This window comes from Condylura cristata, unplaced genomic scaffold, assembly GCF_000260355.1.
Source record: "Condylura cristata isolate star-nosed mole 26May11 unplaced genomic scaffold, ConCri1.0 scaffold00005, whole genome shotgun sequence".
In the NCBI taxonomy this organism is placed as follows: domain Eukaryota; kingdom Metazoa; phylum Chordata; class Mammalia; order Eulipotyphla; family Talpidae; genus Condylura; species Condylura cristata.
In genome coordinates, this window is record NW_004567106.1 from 51,885,085 (window position 1) to 51,903,627 (window position 18,543).

The 18,543-nt window shown below is 44.3% G+C and overlaps 1 protein-coding gene across 2 annotated transcripts in view; it reads right to left on the reverse strand.

The window, feature by feature from the left end:
• Positions 1–18,543, reverse strand: part of WNT2 (wingless-type MMTV integration site family member 2) — a 41,736-nt gene that overhangs the window by 11,535 nt on the left and 11,658 nt on the right. For both annotated transcript variants that reach the window (XM_012721083.1, XM_004676971.2), the window contains exon 4: positions 6,970–7,234. In XM_012721083.1, coding sequence (XP_012576537.1) covers positions 6,970–7,234 — 265 coding nt within the window. The remainder of the gene's footprint in view (positions 1–6,969; positions 7,235–18,543) is intronic.

Genomic DNA, 18,543 nt, shown 5'->3' on the forward strand with positions numbered 1-18,543 from the left:
AAGAATTTGGTAGTTGCTAAAAGATAAAAATAGATACAGTGTGTTGCTACATTTATTTGAGGCCTTTTATCTCATCCAAGGAAATGGGCAGCCAGTGACATCTTAAACTCTGTAAATGCCCCATTAACACACTTAAATATGAAGAAAATTTCCACTTACCACTTAAGCTTACATGGGAATTTTCATAGCCAACAGTCAGACAGTAAGTACACTGTCAAAGAAACCAAGTTATCTTTAAGCTAAGACACAATGTGAATATAACTCAGAATTCAACTAATATGACAGATATGTGTTATGTTGCTGATAACTTGCCCACACCTGCCCACACGTAGATACTAGGTGGTAGGTAGGGATACAGTGGTGCGTGTGGAACCAGAGTCCAGTGGGAAAGACAGGAGGCACATTATTTAAAGAAATTTACTGAAACCTGTGGCACATCCTATTAGTTCATAACAAGAATTGTGAGATGAAGAAGCAGAGATCCTTAATACACTTCAAGGGGACCTGGTGACACACCCGATGTGGAAATAAGACAGCAGAGTGACTGCAGGGCTAGGGCTTGACCCATGGAATGGACGGCAGTGCCATGTCTGGAGAAAGGGTGATGAGAAAAGAGGCTTCAGGGGTGGGGTGGAGCAGGAATTCAGTTTTGTGTTCTTGAGAAAAGTGGGTAGAAATGTGGAAAATCCCAGTGAAGCTATTAATTAAGCACCAAGTTAAACACCAGATGAGGAGAGGACTCAGGTGAGGATAGAGAGAGCACTAACAGCCACAGCAATGAGGACAGGGCCCTGGAAGGAAGTGCAAGAGAAGCGAGGCCCCACTGAGCCTGAGTATCTTCAAGGGTAGGAGAGAGAAGGAAAAACCCGCAGCCGAAACAGAAAGGCAGCTACTGGCCCAGGAGAATGTGGCATCACGCAGGTCGAGAAAATGAGTTTTTCTGGAAGAACGAGATGCTAGTTATAATAGATACCGCTACAAGTTTGAAAAGAAGGTCCACTGGATAGGAGTTAATATTCGTTGTATAACATAGTCAATAATTGCTCTAAAAAGGTGACTCATCAGCCTCACTAATACGTTTCTCATATCATCTGTTCTGAGGTGTCTGAGTACCTGTTAAGTATCAATTCATGGCTACCTGCAGTAAGTATCAAAGCTGACAGGGTTGGATAACTTAGTCTTTACATTTTCCAAATGACAAATAGAAGGTAAGACTTTGCAACATGGTAATGAAGTGACAACTGAAACCCAAGAAAAACCATGTGCCTGTCTGAGCGTCCCCAGAACCTAGCTCAGTGTCATTGCTGCAAACCATCACTTCTCTATGAGCACCAGGACACCTGTGAAGCCAAAAAGGGCAAGAACAAGACCACCTTCCTCATCACTGCGTTCCTGAGGCTATTGGTATCTGGAATCTAGAAGAGGCTTGATAAATGTTAGTTCCATAAAAAATCGAACGACCTAAGATGTACTGGTAGGAACTGGACATTTAGTACCAAAAATATGACCCATCCATTGCTCCTGGCTACCATGTGGTTCTGTTGTTGTTAATTAGGCAATGATCACAGCATTCAAAGATTCTGTCAGCTGGGCCACACCACAGGGCATGTCTAGAACACCAATGTCTGTAAACTGACATTGTGATTATGTTCCCACAGGCTCTTAGCTGTTTTCCAAACATGATTTGTGTGGGAAAAAACCCGTGATATCTGAATGCTTACACCAGACACAGCTACAGCTGTCAGCTAGGTATCAGGCTTTCAGCAGTCAATAGGTTAAATAACTGCTGAACTCCATTTGTGTTTTGAACTTGACTGGAGAGAAAGAGGTGGAGGGTTGCTTGTTTCCTGCAGTCAGAGAGAAGACCTCAGGGTGACCTCTGGTCCAGGTCAGGGTTTTTTGCACCATAACCAGTGAAAGTGGCCTGTGATTAGGTGCAGACGCTTCTCTGGAAGGAGAGCACATTCCTTAGTTAGAGATGCACCTATCTCTAAGTGAAGGACTTCTTTGATTTACAGATGCCTGGGGCAATAACCAAAGTAGATAACCACAGAACCACCAGCACACCCATCCCAGAAAGCCCTGCCTCCAGTTTGGCCTGCCAAATGTCACCTGCACAACAGCACACAACTGTACTAGCTGAGCTGCAGGAGGGAGTATTTATAGTTGAGCCTCAGAGCACTCACTTTCTCCACTGAAGAGAAGGGGCAATGTCTTTTCTTGTTACTGTTGCTGTAAGAAAATTCCTCTATCTTTTGATTATCACTTCTTAGGAACAAGTAAAGACATTGTTGAAAATGTGCAGGGGGCCTGCCAGTGCTCTGAGATAAATGTGGGGAAGCTTGAGTCTGTCCACTTCAGTCTCCCCACTTGTGCTGACGTTCCTCTCCTCATGCTTCCATAGGTCTCGGAAGCATGAGGGCCCTGTTCTTCTTATGCCCAAATTTCAAGGAGAGGGATAATGAGAAAAATAGAGATTTTTTACTTTGAATTTTATTTACTCTGTCACTTATAGACCCGAACATTTTGGACAAGTAACTATTCAGAGCCTCCATTTTGTTACGACAAGAAACTTCTGCCAGTCTGCAGCAGAACATGGTGAGGGACACAGCAGTTGTGAAGAGGTTTGCAAGGCCAGACTGCTGCTCAAGCAGAAGTGCTTGTGCCATTTATTAACATCATACAGGCTAGTAAAAGCTGGTCACGTGACAGTGGTATGAGAAACAGGGTCCAAAAGGAATAGGGGACAAAGTTTTACAAGGGACAGGGAAGCAGCATTGTGGCCATATGCTAAGTGACATTTGCGTTAGCAAAGTATTTGATGTTGTCACAGGCAGACCACCATGGAGATAGTCACATGATCTGGTCAACAGCGGTCTAGGTGTCTCCGGGCTGCCTTGTGATACGGGCTTTACTCCATAGGTGATCAAGGAATCTCTGCTGTGATTTGTGGATAGCAAATAAGTCAGAGTTGCCCATGATGGCCCACTCATAGGACCCCACATCCATTTCATTTTTATAAATGGAGAGAACTGTGGTGAAGATTCAAAGAAAATGCCTGGTTTGCAATAGGGATTTCCCCAGTGCCTATCCCTCTTACCCACTTGGGTTCTGGGCCAGTTCCCACGCAAGAATTCCCAGGGTGTTCCCTAACCTACCCTTACAGTTCTCACCACCCAGACTGTCTAGTCCAGGCATCATTATCAGGACACTACTGAAGGGATGACTCGATAACCTCAGCCAAGCAGAACCCAGGGAAGCTTTGTGGGCAGAAATGACTTTAATGTGTTTCAGTAAGCTGGGCCCCCAACATAGCAAGCCTCAATGTGAAAGGACACCCTCTTCCACTGGTAAGTCAGGGTGGGAGCTATTTATTTTTTTTAGGTGACATTTATCTAGATCTCATCAATAAGTAAGGTTCCCCCCCGCCCCCTTTGGAAGAGATCAAACATTCCAAGAAAAGGATAGTTCTCTGGATTTCTTATCCAACACTTATGGGAAATCAGGGATGATGGAATACCTAAACCATTGATATTTTAATCTTTGAGGGACTGAAGTTGAAAACACCAACAGACTCCCGGGAATAGGTCTCAGAGAGGCCCTCACTTTGCTAAACAGTGGACCAGACCTGTAGGCTTTCTCCATTCCACAGACCAAACTGACAAAACTAGCCGGCTCTCTGCAGAGTTAATTTGAACAGGAAACAGGTGCTGAACAGCAAGAATAAAGTCTGCGGGTCCAAACTGCTACTGCTTGACAATGTTGTCCCTGCTCAGCCCACGGCCTTCTCAGCACTGGCTGGCTGGTAGTAGGTACCCGATGGGATGAATACTGAGTGCAGATGACAGAAAAAGGGACACAACAAAACAGAATGGGTGGTATGAGGTAACCTAGGGAAACCCTACAGCTCATTTTAGTAGTGAAATGAAAAATGTTATTTGTGTTGATTTCAATGCACTGCAAACTTCTGATTTATCTTAGAGCCTGGAGCCTGTCATTGTAAACTGTTTGGAATAGGGGGCTCTACATCCAGAAAAAGGACTCCCAAACACAGCATGAGTGGAGAGAGGAAGAGTCCCTTGTGGGTGTGCTCACACAACAATGAACTACTTTAAAGTTTGTTTTAACAAACTCCTGTTCACATTTGCTATGACAGGAAGTTAACAGGAACTCTAGTTCTTCATTCCGTGTGGAAGGACAAAGCCACTATGATTTATGTATGAGGACCTTCCCTCCTTGTGGGCCTCAGATTCTGTCATATCTCTCTGCTACTAAAAAGAGAAGCTACAAGCCACTCATGGAAGTTTCTGGTAGAAACCAGCCAGGATAAAGCCTTGTTTTTAGGAGGTCACAGATGACACAGACCAGGGAAAATGTGTATCTCGTACATGTGATTACTTGGGATTCCAAAGACAAACAATGACAACACGACTCAGTCAACAATCTGAACTTTTGCTTACATAATATCAAATACCCCCAGTCTTAGGGTCACTAAAATAGTCATCTGATGGTCAACAGAACTAAAAAGAAATATTGTAAAGTTTGGCACTTTTGTATGCTCAGCTAAAAAGGCCATTAAGTGTAGTTCAGATAATTTATGAATACACTAGGAATTTTAGTGGTAATCTGATCTAATACACTCGAACTGACCACATAAAAAGTAAATAATAAGGTGGCTTCCCATCCATCAACACCAACCAAGAGCCAAATTCACATCTTTTTAAATCAGATAAGCTGGAATGAGTCTCAGATGGAACAGACATAAGAGAGTGAACAAATTATAGCACTCTTCCCCACCCCCAAAAGTTCACGGCTGGCCCATCTGGAGGTAGAGTAAAGTGGCTGAGAGGAAGGCTCAGGGTTCAAGTCCTTGTCCTATCTCTTACCAACTGAGAGTCCTCGGGCAAAATCTATAACCTGTGTGTCAGAACCTCAGCTTCCTTTCGTGAAATGGCGCAGTGAGACTACCATTTTATCGACTCCTTGTGGAGTCATGAAGAAGATACAGATCAGGCCCTAATGTGTGCAAGTACTTCAACAAATAATATGCAATATGTGTTTGGTATGTTAGGATCAAGAAACAGAACACTGTTCAAAACAGGGAAAAGAAAAAGAAAAGTAGGAAAGCATATCTAAGTATCCTGAAGATGCCTCAGGGATTAGACTCAGAATCTCCTCTGTGGGAAAGGGAAAGTCAGGCCTTCATTTCACTGAATAGTCATGAGACAGTTAAATGTTCATCAAACACAACTGCTTTGATCTAAATACCAGAAGAGATGGCCTGGGGAAACAGGTCCTCTTAACATCTCATATTCGTGCCCTGGGCTTCAGGAGGGACCAGTGGTGGTGGTAGGGTCAGGCACTCCGGTCACAGTCAGACCATCGAGAGCTTCAGCTAGTTGTTCACTCTTCTCATTCACACATTTGGGATGAGAATATCGAGGGCTGCTTATCTGATTTCAACTAATAATATGCAATTTGGTTTTTGGTTGGTGTTGATCAACCAGAAGCCACCTTCTCTTTTTTTTTAGGAACCACTTGCAATGCATCGATGGCACAGGGCAGCCCACAGGATTAAGTAAAACCAGTTAGGTGAAGATCTTAGCCCAGTGCCTGCCACATGGGAGTGAGTATGTCGTTCCTAAAAATTATCCTGCTATGGTCATCCCCTGTCCTAACCAAGGACCCTGAGATGAAACAGAGTTAATGGCAGAGAGGGAGTTAGACCTCTGAAACAATCCCCTATCAAAGCACAGGTTTCATGATGATGCAGCCACAACTTTTGCCTGACAGGTAGGATGACTTGTTAGAGGTCCTGAAGCATGTTAGGAATGCAGCAGCTTCTGGCCCTTTTGCTCAGCAGTTGTTAATCCACAAACGGCATGTACGAACCTGCTCTCTTCACAGAAGAAGCTCATCAAACTGTGAAGGAGATCCCCCCCACCGGGGGGGGGGCAAAGAGGAGATTCCCCCCACTAGGGAGCATAGGGGAGATCCTGGACTTCCTGATTCTAACTCTCCTCTGGGTCAAGTTAATGTTGGGAGCTGATTGTCATCTGCACTGTCTTATTGGTTCTTCTGCAATTATTCAGGAAGAAAAAAAATCTCAAAACTTAATTCGAGGATTTTTTCCCTGATAATGGATTTCCTTGCTTTCCACTAAATTTGAGAAGCTGGTTTAGCCAAGGTTGGCTGTGTGCTCTCCATCACCTACCTATCGAGACTTCAACTCATTCTTAATTTATATCAGAGTCCTTGCAAAGACTGTGATCAACCTGAAGTCCAGAGGGGCTCAAGGCAGAGAGCAGCATGTGTAGAAAACCAGACAGAGGGAACAGTTGTGCTGAGGATGACAGAGCTGCTACTGGGTGAACTCAAGACAGAGAAGGTGCTGTCGCAAGGGGAGAGGGCAGTCTTCACAGAGGAAGTGGCTCTTACATAGCCCTTGTCCAGTGCCCTCCAATGGCCATGCCAGTGGGGATGAATTCTGGCAACTTCTGCACATCCCTGAAAGAGCAAGGGTGTGGAAAGCATGACAACGTTCATAATAGGCCAATCTGAAAGCCCCAGACCCTCTTCCATCATTGCAGATGCAGGGCTAGTAAGGAGGGAGAGACATAGCAAAGCTGTCCTCTGCTCAGCTTCAGGTCCACAGAAGATTGCACGTCAGTCCACTGTATAGAGTAGTGGTTTGGAGGTCTGCCCAAGTTAAAGAATTTTGCTAAGCTGCCTATTTTGACTTTTTGCCACCTATATTCTCGTTGGGTTCTCTTTTCTCCAGAATCTGCATGTTATCAAACCCTTTCTCCCATGGTTCAGGAAAGTTCTCTGCACCCTATGCATCGCGTGAATATGAGCTTTGGACCCAAAGGCAGCAGGCTGCACTGATAGAAAACACAGAGCTTCATTTAACTATGGTGTTGATCATTGGAAGAATTAGGTGCTACGAATTAAGTGTTTTGAGCTTACCTGCATCCCGGTCCCTGATACAGTAGTCTGGAGAATTCTCAAAATACACAAGGTCATTTTTTGTAGGTTTCTTAAACCTCTTGTTCGCCACAGTGAAGCCGGTGCCATCCTGATTCATGACGACCTGGATGGCCCCATTGTACTTCCTCCAGAGATAATCGCCTGTTTTTCTGAAGTCGGCCATGGCCAGCCAGCACGTCCTCAGAGTACAGGAACCGCTCACGCCGTGACACTTGCACTCTTGTTTCAAGAACCGCTTCACAGCCTGCCAGGGAAGATGGACAAGGTCAGCAGAGGCAGAGCAGGCCCTGGCCACCAGTGGCCCTCTGAGCAGGGACCAACATAGGTTCTGATGATGCAGGGTCCTGGAGACTGGGAGGTGTCCGAAGTCACTTGCTGTCCTGTCAGTCACACCACAGTGACTACAATGGGGGGTTGGGGTGTGTGTGTGGGGGGGCAGCCCCTGACTTTGAACCCCATTTTATGACCAGCATCACAAAATTTTACTAGGGCTGAGGGCCTGTTTCAAGAGTAAGGGAGTGCACCAGCATATTTTCCAAATAAATATAGCTTTGCTGTTTTAAAAATGTATACTATTATTCAAATTAGGTTAAAAAGTAATCACCAAAACCATGTCTTTCAACAAACATGAGTGACAGTGATGGTTGTCACCAGAGCTGCCTGCCATATTCTGCACACTGTGCCGATCTGTCACTCTCGGTCTCAGTGACTTTAATCTTCATGACAACCCTATGCTACTCTGAGTATTTTGCTGCTGACTAAGGAGCAGGTGAGGAGAGGTATAAGTGTTTGCCCAAGTTACAAGGTGGGGAAGGGCGGGGCCAGGGCTCACAGGAATCAGGTGGAGAAACAAGATGATGATACATTTGGGAGATTATCACTGGACCCTACAGGAGTTACTCAGTTGCAACGACAGGGCTGAGCTCGCTCTGCTCCTTGCTAGAGAGGAAGCAAAGGGAAATGGCGCAAACCCATCTTGGGGTTCTCAGCACAAGTCCCCTCCTCCGTGGGCTGACTCTGCAGACGGGAGGTCACCCATGAGTCCTGCAACTGTCCAGAGAAATTCCTGCTTTGGTCTTGGGATTAGCCAGCAGACCTGACCTATACCAACCCCAGGTGGTTTTGGAAGTTATTCCCCTCGGGTCTATTTCTCCCTAACTCACCTTCATGAAGAGCTATTACAGCTCATGATCCTCACAACCACCCTGAGCTGCTGTTCTTTCCATTCCTCAGAGGTGGAGTGTAACGGCTAGCGCGAGCAAGGATCCCGGGCCAGGATGAGAAGTGGTCAGAACTATGAAGTCCTTACTACTCATAGGATGTGCAAGTAAATGTATTTCTTCCAAATAATTTTTTCTAGCTAAAAACCTCTGTGTTCCCCCTTTGCATTTGATTTAATGCTGTAATGATTATCAATTTTCCTTCAACAGCACTCCTTTTATGTGCAGTCTGTTTTCTGAATTACTATCTCAAAAGCAAGACTTTTGTTTTTAAACAAAGGACATCCTCACTGACAATTTAGTACTGCCCCCATCAAAGCAAGAGAGCACACAGCAGGACATTGGGGAGACCAGCCTCAGCTTCTCACTCTGCCATCTTTGAACTTTGACTCAAGTTGCAGATCAGAGAGGAGAAACCCCCCTGCAAAAGGTCCCCACCCTCTTGACTTGCATCTCCAAGACAATGGTACAGGTGAGGTTGGAGGAAGGGCGCCGCACAGGCAGAGACAACCTCCAAGGTGGTTGGTTACTGAACAAATTTGTTAGGTAAAACATCCACAGGACTATTTGTAAGAATTTGGAACATGCAGTTTCCATGCTGCTATGTCTCCTCCCTGACAAGACTGGGACATAAGTAGGTGACAGGTGGCTCAAGCCCACAGCCCGGTGGAATTCCCTGCAGCACTGCTCCGCCCTTCCCCTCCCACCCAACCACACAGCGATACCAATATCCAGGCTCCTCTCTCCTGGGGCCTTCCCCCAGGTGCTTGAATTCCTTCTTATCGCCTCCACACACTCAGTTTTTGACCAAGGCTGTCATGGATCCAAGTGTGTAGAAATAGCCTATATTCTAGAAATCAGCCCCAATTTCTTCCCATGGTTGAGAATGTCTCAAAAACATCCAAGAGTAAGGAAGCCAAGACATCACAGAGTACGAGGACTGTGAGTTCACTCCTGCCCTTCCAGGGGAGGCCGCAGGATCCAGCTCTTTCCTGCTTGCCCCTCTGGAAAGAATGAATGACCTCTTCCATTTGAAATCCATCCCCATCAGCTTCGGAGGGCAAGGTCGGAAGGGAGCAGGAGCAGCGTCATTGGACTGTCCCTCAGGTCACAGGGATCTAGGATCTCTAGAGGGTTGCAGAATGCACTTCCTTGCTGGACTCTGCTCTTCCAGTGCCCGCTACCCCAATACCTTTATATTCAGCAATGGGTGTGAGGCTCATGGGGGGACCTGGAAGGCAGGCTTCTGCTGTAGGAGGGCCATCTTGCCTTCCACAGCCTGCCCCGTGGGGGTACCGCATCCAGGTGCTTTTCCTCCCAAGAGCTCAATACAGTCCCACGAAACTCACCCCATGCTAAGGCCTTGGGGATTGATTATGGATGCTCACTCCTCAAAATCTCTTCCTTTTAAAGTTGGCTTATTGACTCAGAATCATACCCCTTGCTTTAGACCTGGCCTGAAATATCATTTCCCTCCCTTTATAATGCTAAGTGTCCAGGTTGCAAATGTCAAAATTGGTATTTTTACTTGACTCCTTGAATATTTCCATATTCATTTTAAACTGGATCTCAAAATTAGACCTTCTGAATCCCACAAACCCACATGCAGGGGGTGGCACACACTGTTCATCAGCCTCCTCACTCACTGTAAAAGGCCACCCTCGGCCCACACCTGACTACATTCCTTCAGGTGTCCAGCGGCCCAGTGCTTTGGAAGTGACAGGCCTCTCTTTGACTCAGAGCAGCCTAAATCAATAATAGTAATTTCATTGCTGTGCCTCTGACTGTTTTTTTTTTTTTTTTTCCTGCAGAAGGCATATGATGATTCAGTTTGGACCAATATGTCAGAAGGCATAATCTGTTGGGAATTTTAAAGAAAGATTTCTAGAGAAACTTAAGGAGAAAGTTCTTTTCTCTGTCTCTGGATAGTTTCCCGAAGCAGGCTCCTTAGGGTATGAGGCAGCCAATGCAGGAGAAGCCACAAACTGTAGACTACAGCCTTAAAAGGTGAGATGACCTGGGATGTTGCTGAAATGCTTGAATGACCCCACATCACCCTGCCCTATCTTGCTCTGTCCAAAGATAGTCAGTTTTCCTTGGTATTCAGTATCTCTGACGTCTGACGCTTTGAACTAAGTGTTTCTACTGGCCCATACTCAGCTCTTAATTGTGGGTTAATCACCGGCTCTGACAATGAACCTTGGGGGAGGGAGACTCTCTCTGGTATGGGGTTTGTTGCCATCTCCAGGCCTGACTCTAACACACAGCCTGGCCAGATGCTCAGGGCTCACCCACAGGCTGGAGCTGCCTTCAGTTCTGCCAAGATTGCAGAGTGGACATTCAAACCCTTAGGCTTGCAGAGGACCACACCCTGTCAGTCAAAGACGTGACTAGGGAAGGGAGTGGAAGCCTACATATCTGGCCTGACTGGGAAAGTGAACTTAAGAGTAAGGAATGGGACTCAAGCTCACAGGAGGATTCAAACGTAGAAGACATGAATATTCTGCTGGGGAGAAAAGTTAATGTTGCCTCAGTGTTCAAATGTTATGAGAGTCAAAATGTGTTAATGACATTAGTGCAACCACCACAATGACTGAGTGCTTCTCTCTCCGGGTCCATGCCACACACCATCTGATGTCACCTAACGACCCCAATGAGATGTGCTCTTATTCCCATTCTAAGTTATGAAAACCAGGAGGTCAGTGAGGAAAGCAAGATCCCTGGTCTCCCAGCAGGGCAAAGACAGGACTAGGAATCAAATGGGAGTTGATCTGTCCCAAAGCTGTGCTCCTGCCTAAAACCTCTAACATCCCAATATAAATTGCATTGTGCTTTTTTCAAATTTTGAATCACGTACACCATATGTTTCTCAATTTTTCTGGAATTAATCAAGACAGGACTAGATGATATAAACCTATTATGGGGTGAGGGGGGAAGAAGAAAAGAAATGGTGGTGGGTGGGGGGTTACCATGCCTCCGCCAAACAGTTGGCAGCACAGATCTATGAAAAGGGCCATGCCCAGAAGAAGCTGAACTAATAACCAGCGGGGAGGACCCCGGTGGCCATCAGAAGAATGCAAGCTGAAACAATGCCCCATCGTTTCCCCCACATTTTAGCAAACAGGAAAAACACTGATAATATTTGGTGTTGGTAAGACTATGGGGAAAGAGATGTTTTAACAAACTGCTGGTGGAAAACAAATTCATACGCCATTTAAGTGAGCATTTTTTGGCAACATCTAGCACCATTGTAAATGCATGCATTCTTTGGCCTTGGTGATTCCTCTGGAAATATTTACACAAGTTTTGAAAGATATACACCCACATCGATGGTCATTGCAATATAATTTGCAGTAGCAAAATAGCAAGAAAACCCCAATGACATCAATAGGAAAATGGTTAAGCAGATTATGGTATTTGCTTAATAATGGAATCTTATGTGGTCTTTGGCTAAGGAAGCAGATCGTCTTAGAGGCATAAAGGAAGCCGAGTGATAAATGCCAGAGTAGAGGTGGTACAAGGCATGTTTTAAAAGTCTGCACATAGGTGCATCTACAGAGGTGGAAGGGAAAGAATGTTCATTTACAACTGGATGAGCGCGGGGCGGGCAGGGCGGAGTTGTGTGGTCTGGAAAGAGGGAAAAACAGAAAGAGGCAGCTCTATGGTGCAAGCGTTCTTTCCTTTCCTTTTTTTTTTTTTTTTTTTTAAAAAAATAGGGCCCTCCCTGGTGGCGCAGCGGGTTAAAGCACTGCACTGAGAAGCTAAAGCCACTTCCGTATGAGTTCGATTCTCGCCTTCCGCGGAGGTGACCACATGGCGTGGCAGACCTCTCCTGACCCTCCCGCTGCTCTCCTCAGCAGTGTACTTCGTCGATCTGCCTGTTCTGCTCCCCACTCTGTCTCTGGTGAAGCCTCTCACCGCCCCGAGCCTCTGGCCTGTACCCCAGTTCTGTATGCATAAATAAATAAATCTTTAAAAAATAATAATAATAAACCTGCCCTTTAGGATATTAAATAGAAAAACAACAACAACCATCCAAGCCGTCAACTCAAGAGTCAAACTGTTTAGCAAAGTAGCAGGGGTTAGGGCGGTCCAGCACCTGGGGACAGCAGAGCTGTTGTTTGCACTCCCGGGTCATGAAAGTCACCTGTGGGCCTCTCCTGGTCTAGGAGCTGGGCCCTTTGCAGACCGGATAGTTCAGAGCCCCACTGGGAGTCGGCCCCGCCCCCTGTGGCCTCCAATCTCAGGTGCTTCCAATAAGCGATCAGGATTGAGCATCTCCTCCATGCAGCTGAGGAAGAAGAAGCCACAGCACCAAGCTAGGCTCCGCGAGTGAGGCCTTCTGCGGGCCGAGCCTGGGAGAAATGGTGAGACAGTCCTGCGGGCATTATACTGCGAGGGGCAGGGGTATCTGCTGGGTGAGTGAGCGGCCGTGGCCTACCCACGTCTCCCGTGCGCCATAACTATCGGGAGAAACTTGCCACAGACAGCAATTTGGGCTACTCCTGCTTTGAAGAGAATGCAAGGTGGGGCAACCAGAGGAGTAAAGTCCCAGCTTTAGAGCAGCAAGCGGCGGCTGAGGGTCCTGCCTGAGGTGGGTTCCCTTCCCACACCCTCCCTCTCTGGAGACCCTGGGTGGGGGTTCAGTGGGCCTCCAGTGATGGAGGTCTGGATGGAGCAGCTGCACACCTCTCACGTGGGGGTAAGGGAGGAGTGAGCCGCGTGAAGAAGCTGAGGACATCACAGGTGGCCTGCAGCTTTATGTGTTTGTCTTTCATAATTATTTCCAAAATTGTAAGTTAAAGAAATAGGTGTACACGATTAAAAACCATTTGATAGTCCAGAATATATCAGGGTAAAAAGCCATAGCCCTCTGTACCCTTCTCTCCTGTCTCCTGGTTCCCCTCCCAGTCTGCACAGCACACCCCACCCCCAAGAGGTCATCACTTTTAATGAGTCCAGCTTGTAGCCCCTCACAGCTCCCCAAGTGCTGTAACACCAGCCGCTTGCTAGCCGGCTGCCAGCTTTGTGAGAAATAGAAAAAGTTATCCCTCTAATCTCAAGACACTTTATGGACATCTTGCCCTAAATTTGCCATAATAACAAAACACGAGGACAGCAACAATGGGGTGAACGAATCTTCTGGAGCCATGCAGTGTGGACTGGCACAACTCAGCAAATCACTAGCTGTTTACCAGCCAATCAACAGCAAGTATTTCCTAGTCGACTTCTTATTGTAGAAGGTGAGAACTTAGCCCTTCTCTGGCCCTCCTGCCTACTGTGGCTGTATCAGGGTTCTGCAACTTCAAAGAGCAACCTGCTTCTTGTTTGGAAAAACCATACATGCACTCCCTGGTGATAGGAAGGTTTCTGCAATACCTCCTCCCTGCTCTCCTACTTCCCAGACTGTCAGCAGTGCCTGTTCTGTTAATGCTGTAAACAGGATCGTTTTAAAGTTCTGTTACTGTGTCTCCCATTATGTATCTAGATACTGATACTAAAAACCTCAGTATAACACTGTTAACTGTACAATCAGGGACTATCCCGGGTTGCATTTTACAATCTCAGATCCAATAGTGTAGCCTCTAGGCCAAAGAAGAGTGTTCATAAAGTTTGGTGTTTTCTCATTTTTGCTTACTACCAATTACAAGCATTAATAAGTCAATGTTTTCTTCCATCCCCACACTGATCCACCTAGTCTGTGTCTTCTGGAACCTCTGGAGGGGAGGAAAGGTCCTCCTTTTATGAGGTGAACTGCTGATCTGCCCAACTTGTTACTTTGTGAGAGCATTGTTTTTATAATAGAAAGAAAGAAAATCAGGAAGAATCAGTTCTAGTGACTTCTCTGTATCTCTGCAGTGTGATACTGAAAGCTTCTTCCAGGAATTTAGACAAGGTCCACAACACCACCTGTCTGGTTGAATCTTTACTATAGGATCTGTGGTTCTACTTCTTTGATTTGGAATGTCAGCTGATGCTCAAATCCCATTGTTAGCTCTCTCTTCACATTCTCATCTCTCTTTTTGCTTTCTCTTCACATTCTCATCTCTCTCCTGGTTTTTTATGTCACCAGATTAGCCAGTACAATTCATCAAAACTTCTTTCTTTGCCACTTGCTTCATCCCATCTAATGTTTACTCTGAGGCGGCCTATCAATAACTACCTGCTCACTTTATGTAAGTATCTTAGAAAAAGAAAAATATTGGATGGTTTCACTCATAGCAGGAGCCCAAGGGATGGGGGGAAAAGCAACTGTAATAAAGTAAAAATGAAAAACTATGAACAACTATAAAACAGAGACATTATACCAGGGTGGAGAGGGCAATGGGATCAAAACTGGGGTGGGAAGAGTGCAACACAGACTATGGTGATGACACGCGGGTGAACTGGTGCTGGGAAGTCCATGGGGCTTACAACCATGATGAAAAAATGCACAAAATGAAGAATGATATAAATAAATAAATTTGCTTTTAATAAAAAAAAGTGATAAGCTTGAATCCTAAAAGTTGTAGTAGTATTAGCGGTTTGCTTCATAGAAACCTTTTTTTTAGCATCACATAGGTTTCTCAATAAAAAAAAAATCTTCAATAGGCTCATAGTTACATCAATGCTAAACTCACACTTGGTAGATTTTTCTTGTGACCCTTACATCTTTTGATTTTTGAATATTCTGTCTTTGGTCTATGGCAGCTATTTCCTACTTTTAGAATTTGAGACATCTAAATATTATCAATCTCTGCCACAACAGGGTGTAAATAGTTTCTTAGTAAGCCAGGCAAAAGGTAATACCTTGTGCAGGATAGAACAATTTTATGTTTACCTGCCCAGCTTACTGTCAAAGCATAAGAATAAGGCATCACATTCATTAGGATCTTCCCAGATGTCACATCCTGCTAAGTGCTTTCTAGGCACTAGTTAATCCACACAAGCACAGAAAATACATGTACTGCTTTCGTCCCAGCTTTCAGGGGAGGATACGGAAATATCTAGAAGCTGAGGATCCTGCCCTACTCTCACCAGCAGTGGGGCTGAGACAGTTGTACCCCAACCTGAATTGCCCCAAGGCTACACCTTCAGCCACTCTGCCATATTTCTCCTGCTAGCATTTGCCAACCTGGGGGTTCATGTTCTCTAGGTTCAGTCATTTCTACAAAAAAGTTTACACTTAAGTGTCCAAATATAATTACAAAATTTTTTTTTTTTGCCAGTTCAGGAAATATTTCTCTAGGAGAATGAAATGGCTTAAGTTAGCTTTTCTGAAATCAGGCTCCCTTTTAAGATTTCTTTGAAGAACATGAGGATTTCTTTCTTTCTTGTACGTTGCTGCACAAGCTAAGTTTACAGACCCTGTGTCACGCCATGCTGATCCTTCTCCTGTCAGAAGGACCTATCTTCTACTGTGTGAAATGAGTGCCAACTGAACTACCTTAGACATCCTATGTAGAATTTATCTTAGGTCCTTACATGCTGTGCTTTGATTAAATTATTTAAACTTGAGCATTAGAAGAAGTGTTCGTGCACGTGAGCATTAGAAGAAGTGTTCGTGCTTCACTGTTTAATTGGGTGAATGCCACAAAGAAACTAATATGTTTCTGGTCCTATATCAATTTTCCTGAGGAAAACACACATTAAAACTTAATTTTTCAGATACTGGCTTAAAGCCAAGCACATTTATTAACGAGTCCTTTTGACAGGTTCACATCTCCAAGACAAAAGACTTACTAAAAATAAGACCAGTGTGTCTTTTAAACTCATGTGCTCTGGAACTAGGAAAACAAGGAATATTTATTAGCAAATGGTGCAGCTGATTTGCTTATGTATTAAATAAGACATTGTGATTTCTTGAGCACTGTCATTTTTTAAAAACGGTGGGTGGGCTTAGCTGGAAAATATAAGGTGTAGAATCTATATTTGTGCAATTCAAGAACATTACCTTTGACTAACCATATATATAATAATTCTTATTGACTAATGAGGCCAGTCTAAAAAATATTTCCTATGAATAATAGAACTTTACATGGGGCTGCAATAATTTTGTTGAGTTATTCCCTGTGTTGAGACTTTAATTCTGGTTAGTTTTTGGATTCATATGATAGGGAAAGATCTAGAATATTGTGCACATACTATTTTGGGGATCCAACACGACAACGGGGATCCTAGTGAGCGAAATTTTTCAAAATGCATTTAATTTTATAATGCATTTTTCTAAGGAGACCAATCAGAAAACAAAAACCTACTTATGAAAACTTAGGCATCATTAAAGATGCTTAGCTTCTCTGATAGATTTGTGTCAGATGAATCAATAAGCAATTGGGCTCCATAATTCAGTTCCATCATTTTCTTTTCTTTCGATATTCAGTAGTTGTGAAGAGTGGGATTTCTCCTTAATCACTCTCCAGTTCTCTTGGTTGACCCGTTTCTTTATCATCTTAAGTGGCATTGAAAGAGTTAGTCTTGGAAGACTTTACCAGGCTCTAGATTTACTTACTTGTATGCTGTGCTTACATCTAGCCTAAATCCATTTCTGTTGACATTAGAGGTGTTTCCTGTGGAATTGAGAAGTTTCTGCTTTGTCTTAACACCTCTGTGCACTGAGCGCAGTGGCAAGCCCAGTAGTCGGCAGCACTGCCCTTGAATGGTTCTGGTTGGAGCAGAAAATGGAACTAGAAACTGTGGCTCCACCCTCTCTGACCTTTTCCCATACAAAATACAGGTGGTCAAGTGAAGTTTGAATTTTTCGATAATTTCAGCCAGAAATTCCTTTTTTAAACATTTCAGGATATCCTCTTAAATCTTAGTGTCATTTGCAAAATGTGGACAGTCGCTCTCGAGTTTGCTTAAGACCTCATATATATGTGTATGTGTTTTCTATTAGAAGGCAATGCCAGGTAGGTAAGCTGTGCAAGGTTATGCTCAAGTTTTAGAGCCAGTGTTCTTTTCAGAGCCACGCCCTCCATGTTGTCTCAATCAAGGCGGCACTGACAGATAAAAACCCCAAATGGAGTAAAATAACCCAGAATAATATAAGCATTTTGCAAAAAGTATAAATAGCAACACAGCTGACATATGCTAATTTTGATTACTAAACATCAAAAGCTTACTATCGATAGCAGTCCATATATGTGGTTGAAAATAAAATTCAGGGTGGTAAAGCTTTCTCAGTTTTACTAGTATTTTTTTTTATTTTATTTTTTTAAAGATTTATTTATTTGTGCATACAGAACTGGGGTACAGGCCAGAGGCTCAGGGGCGGTGAAAGGATTCACCAGAGACAGAGTGGGGAACAGAACAGGCAGATCGACAAAGTACACTGCTGAGGGGAGCAGCGGGCGGGTCAGGAGAGGTCTGCCACGCCATGTGGTCACCTCCATGTGGTCACCTCTGGGGCAGGCGGGAATCGAACTCATGAGGAAGTGGCTTTAGCTTCTCAGTGCTGCGCTTTAACCCGCTGCACCACTAGGGAGGGCCCTTTACTAGTATTTTTAAGTCATTAATTTATATTATGGAAGATTTGAACTTTGCTAAAATCGAGAATTAATAATGCAATTTAATTTAGAAATTCAATTTAACTAACTTCTTCCCAAACATTCAGTGCCTTCCTATTGCTTCACAATAACGTCTGTCTCACTCAGCTCAGCATTCACGGTTCCGGGTTTGGCTGAGTTTTGAATGTACAGCCTTAGCTCCTATGAACTCTCAGCCATCAGCTCTGGGGCTGGAGCCTCTGTTGTTCCTCAACTTTATGATATTCTCTGCTCCAGTATCTTTGTCTTAGGCCCTTATGCTGGAGGCACTTCCCTGCTTCAGTCTTAGGAAATCTTCATCCCTAGTTCAAACACCCCCTTCCTTTACTGACACCGCCTTTCTCTCTGCAACTAATAGGCCCTTTGGCTAATTTTTCTATTGTATTAGTAGAGAGCTTGCCTTGCATTTGAGTTTCAGTTATCTGTCTGGCTAAAATTTAGCTTCTTGTGGTTAGGGGCTTGTCTTATTTCTTTCCATATCTGACATAGCAGCCCAAAGAGTGCCTTTCCCAAAGTAATTCCTTGAACCACATTTAATCCAACAGAACAAAAGCATAAGGCTCTCAAACTTGCAGTCCTATTAGTTAAAATATTGTGAATCCACCAAATAAGGTTAAGTTGCTTCAAGCCAACAGTTAGGTTTCTGGCATTTAAAACAACTGTCCCCCTGTTGTTAAGAAAAATAATACACAATCATTTTAGAAAACTTGTGAAATAAAAGACACAAAAAGCAAGAAGGTCATCAGTAACTACCTTCCAAGGGAAGCTGTCAATGTTTATATATGTGTATATATAGAGAGATACATTTA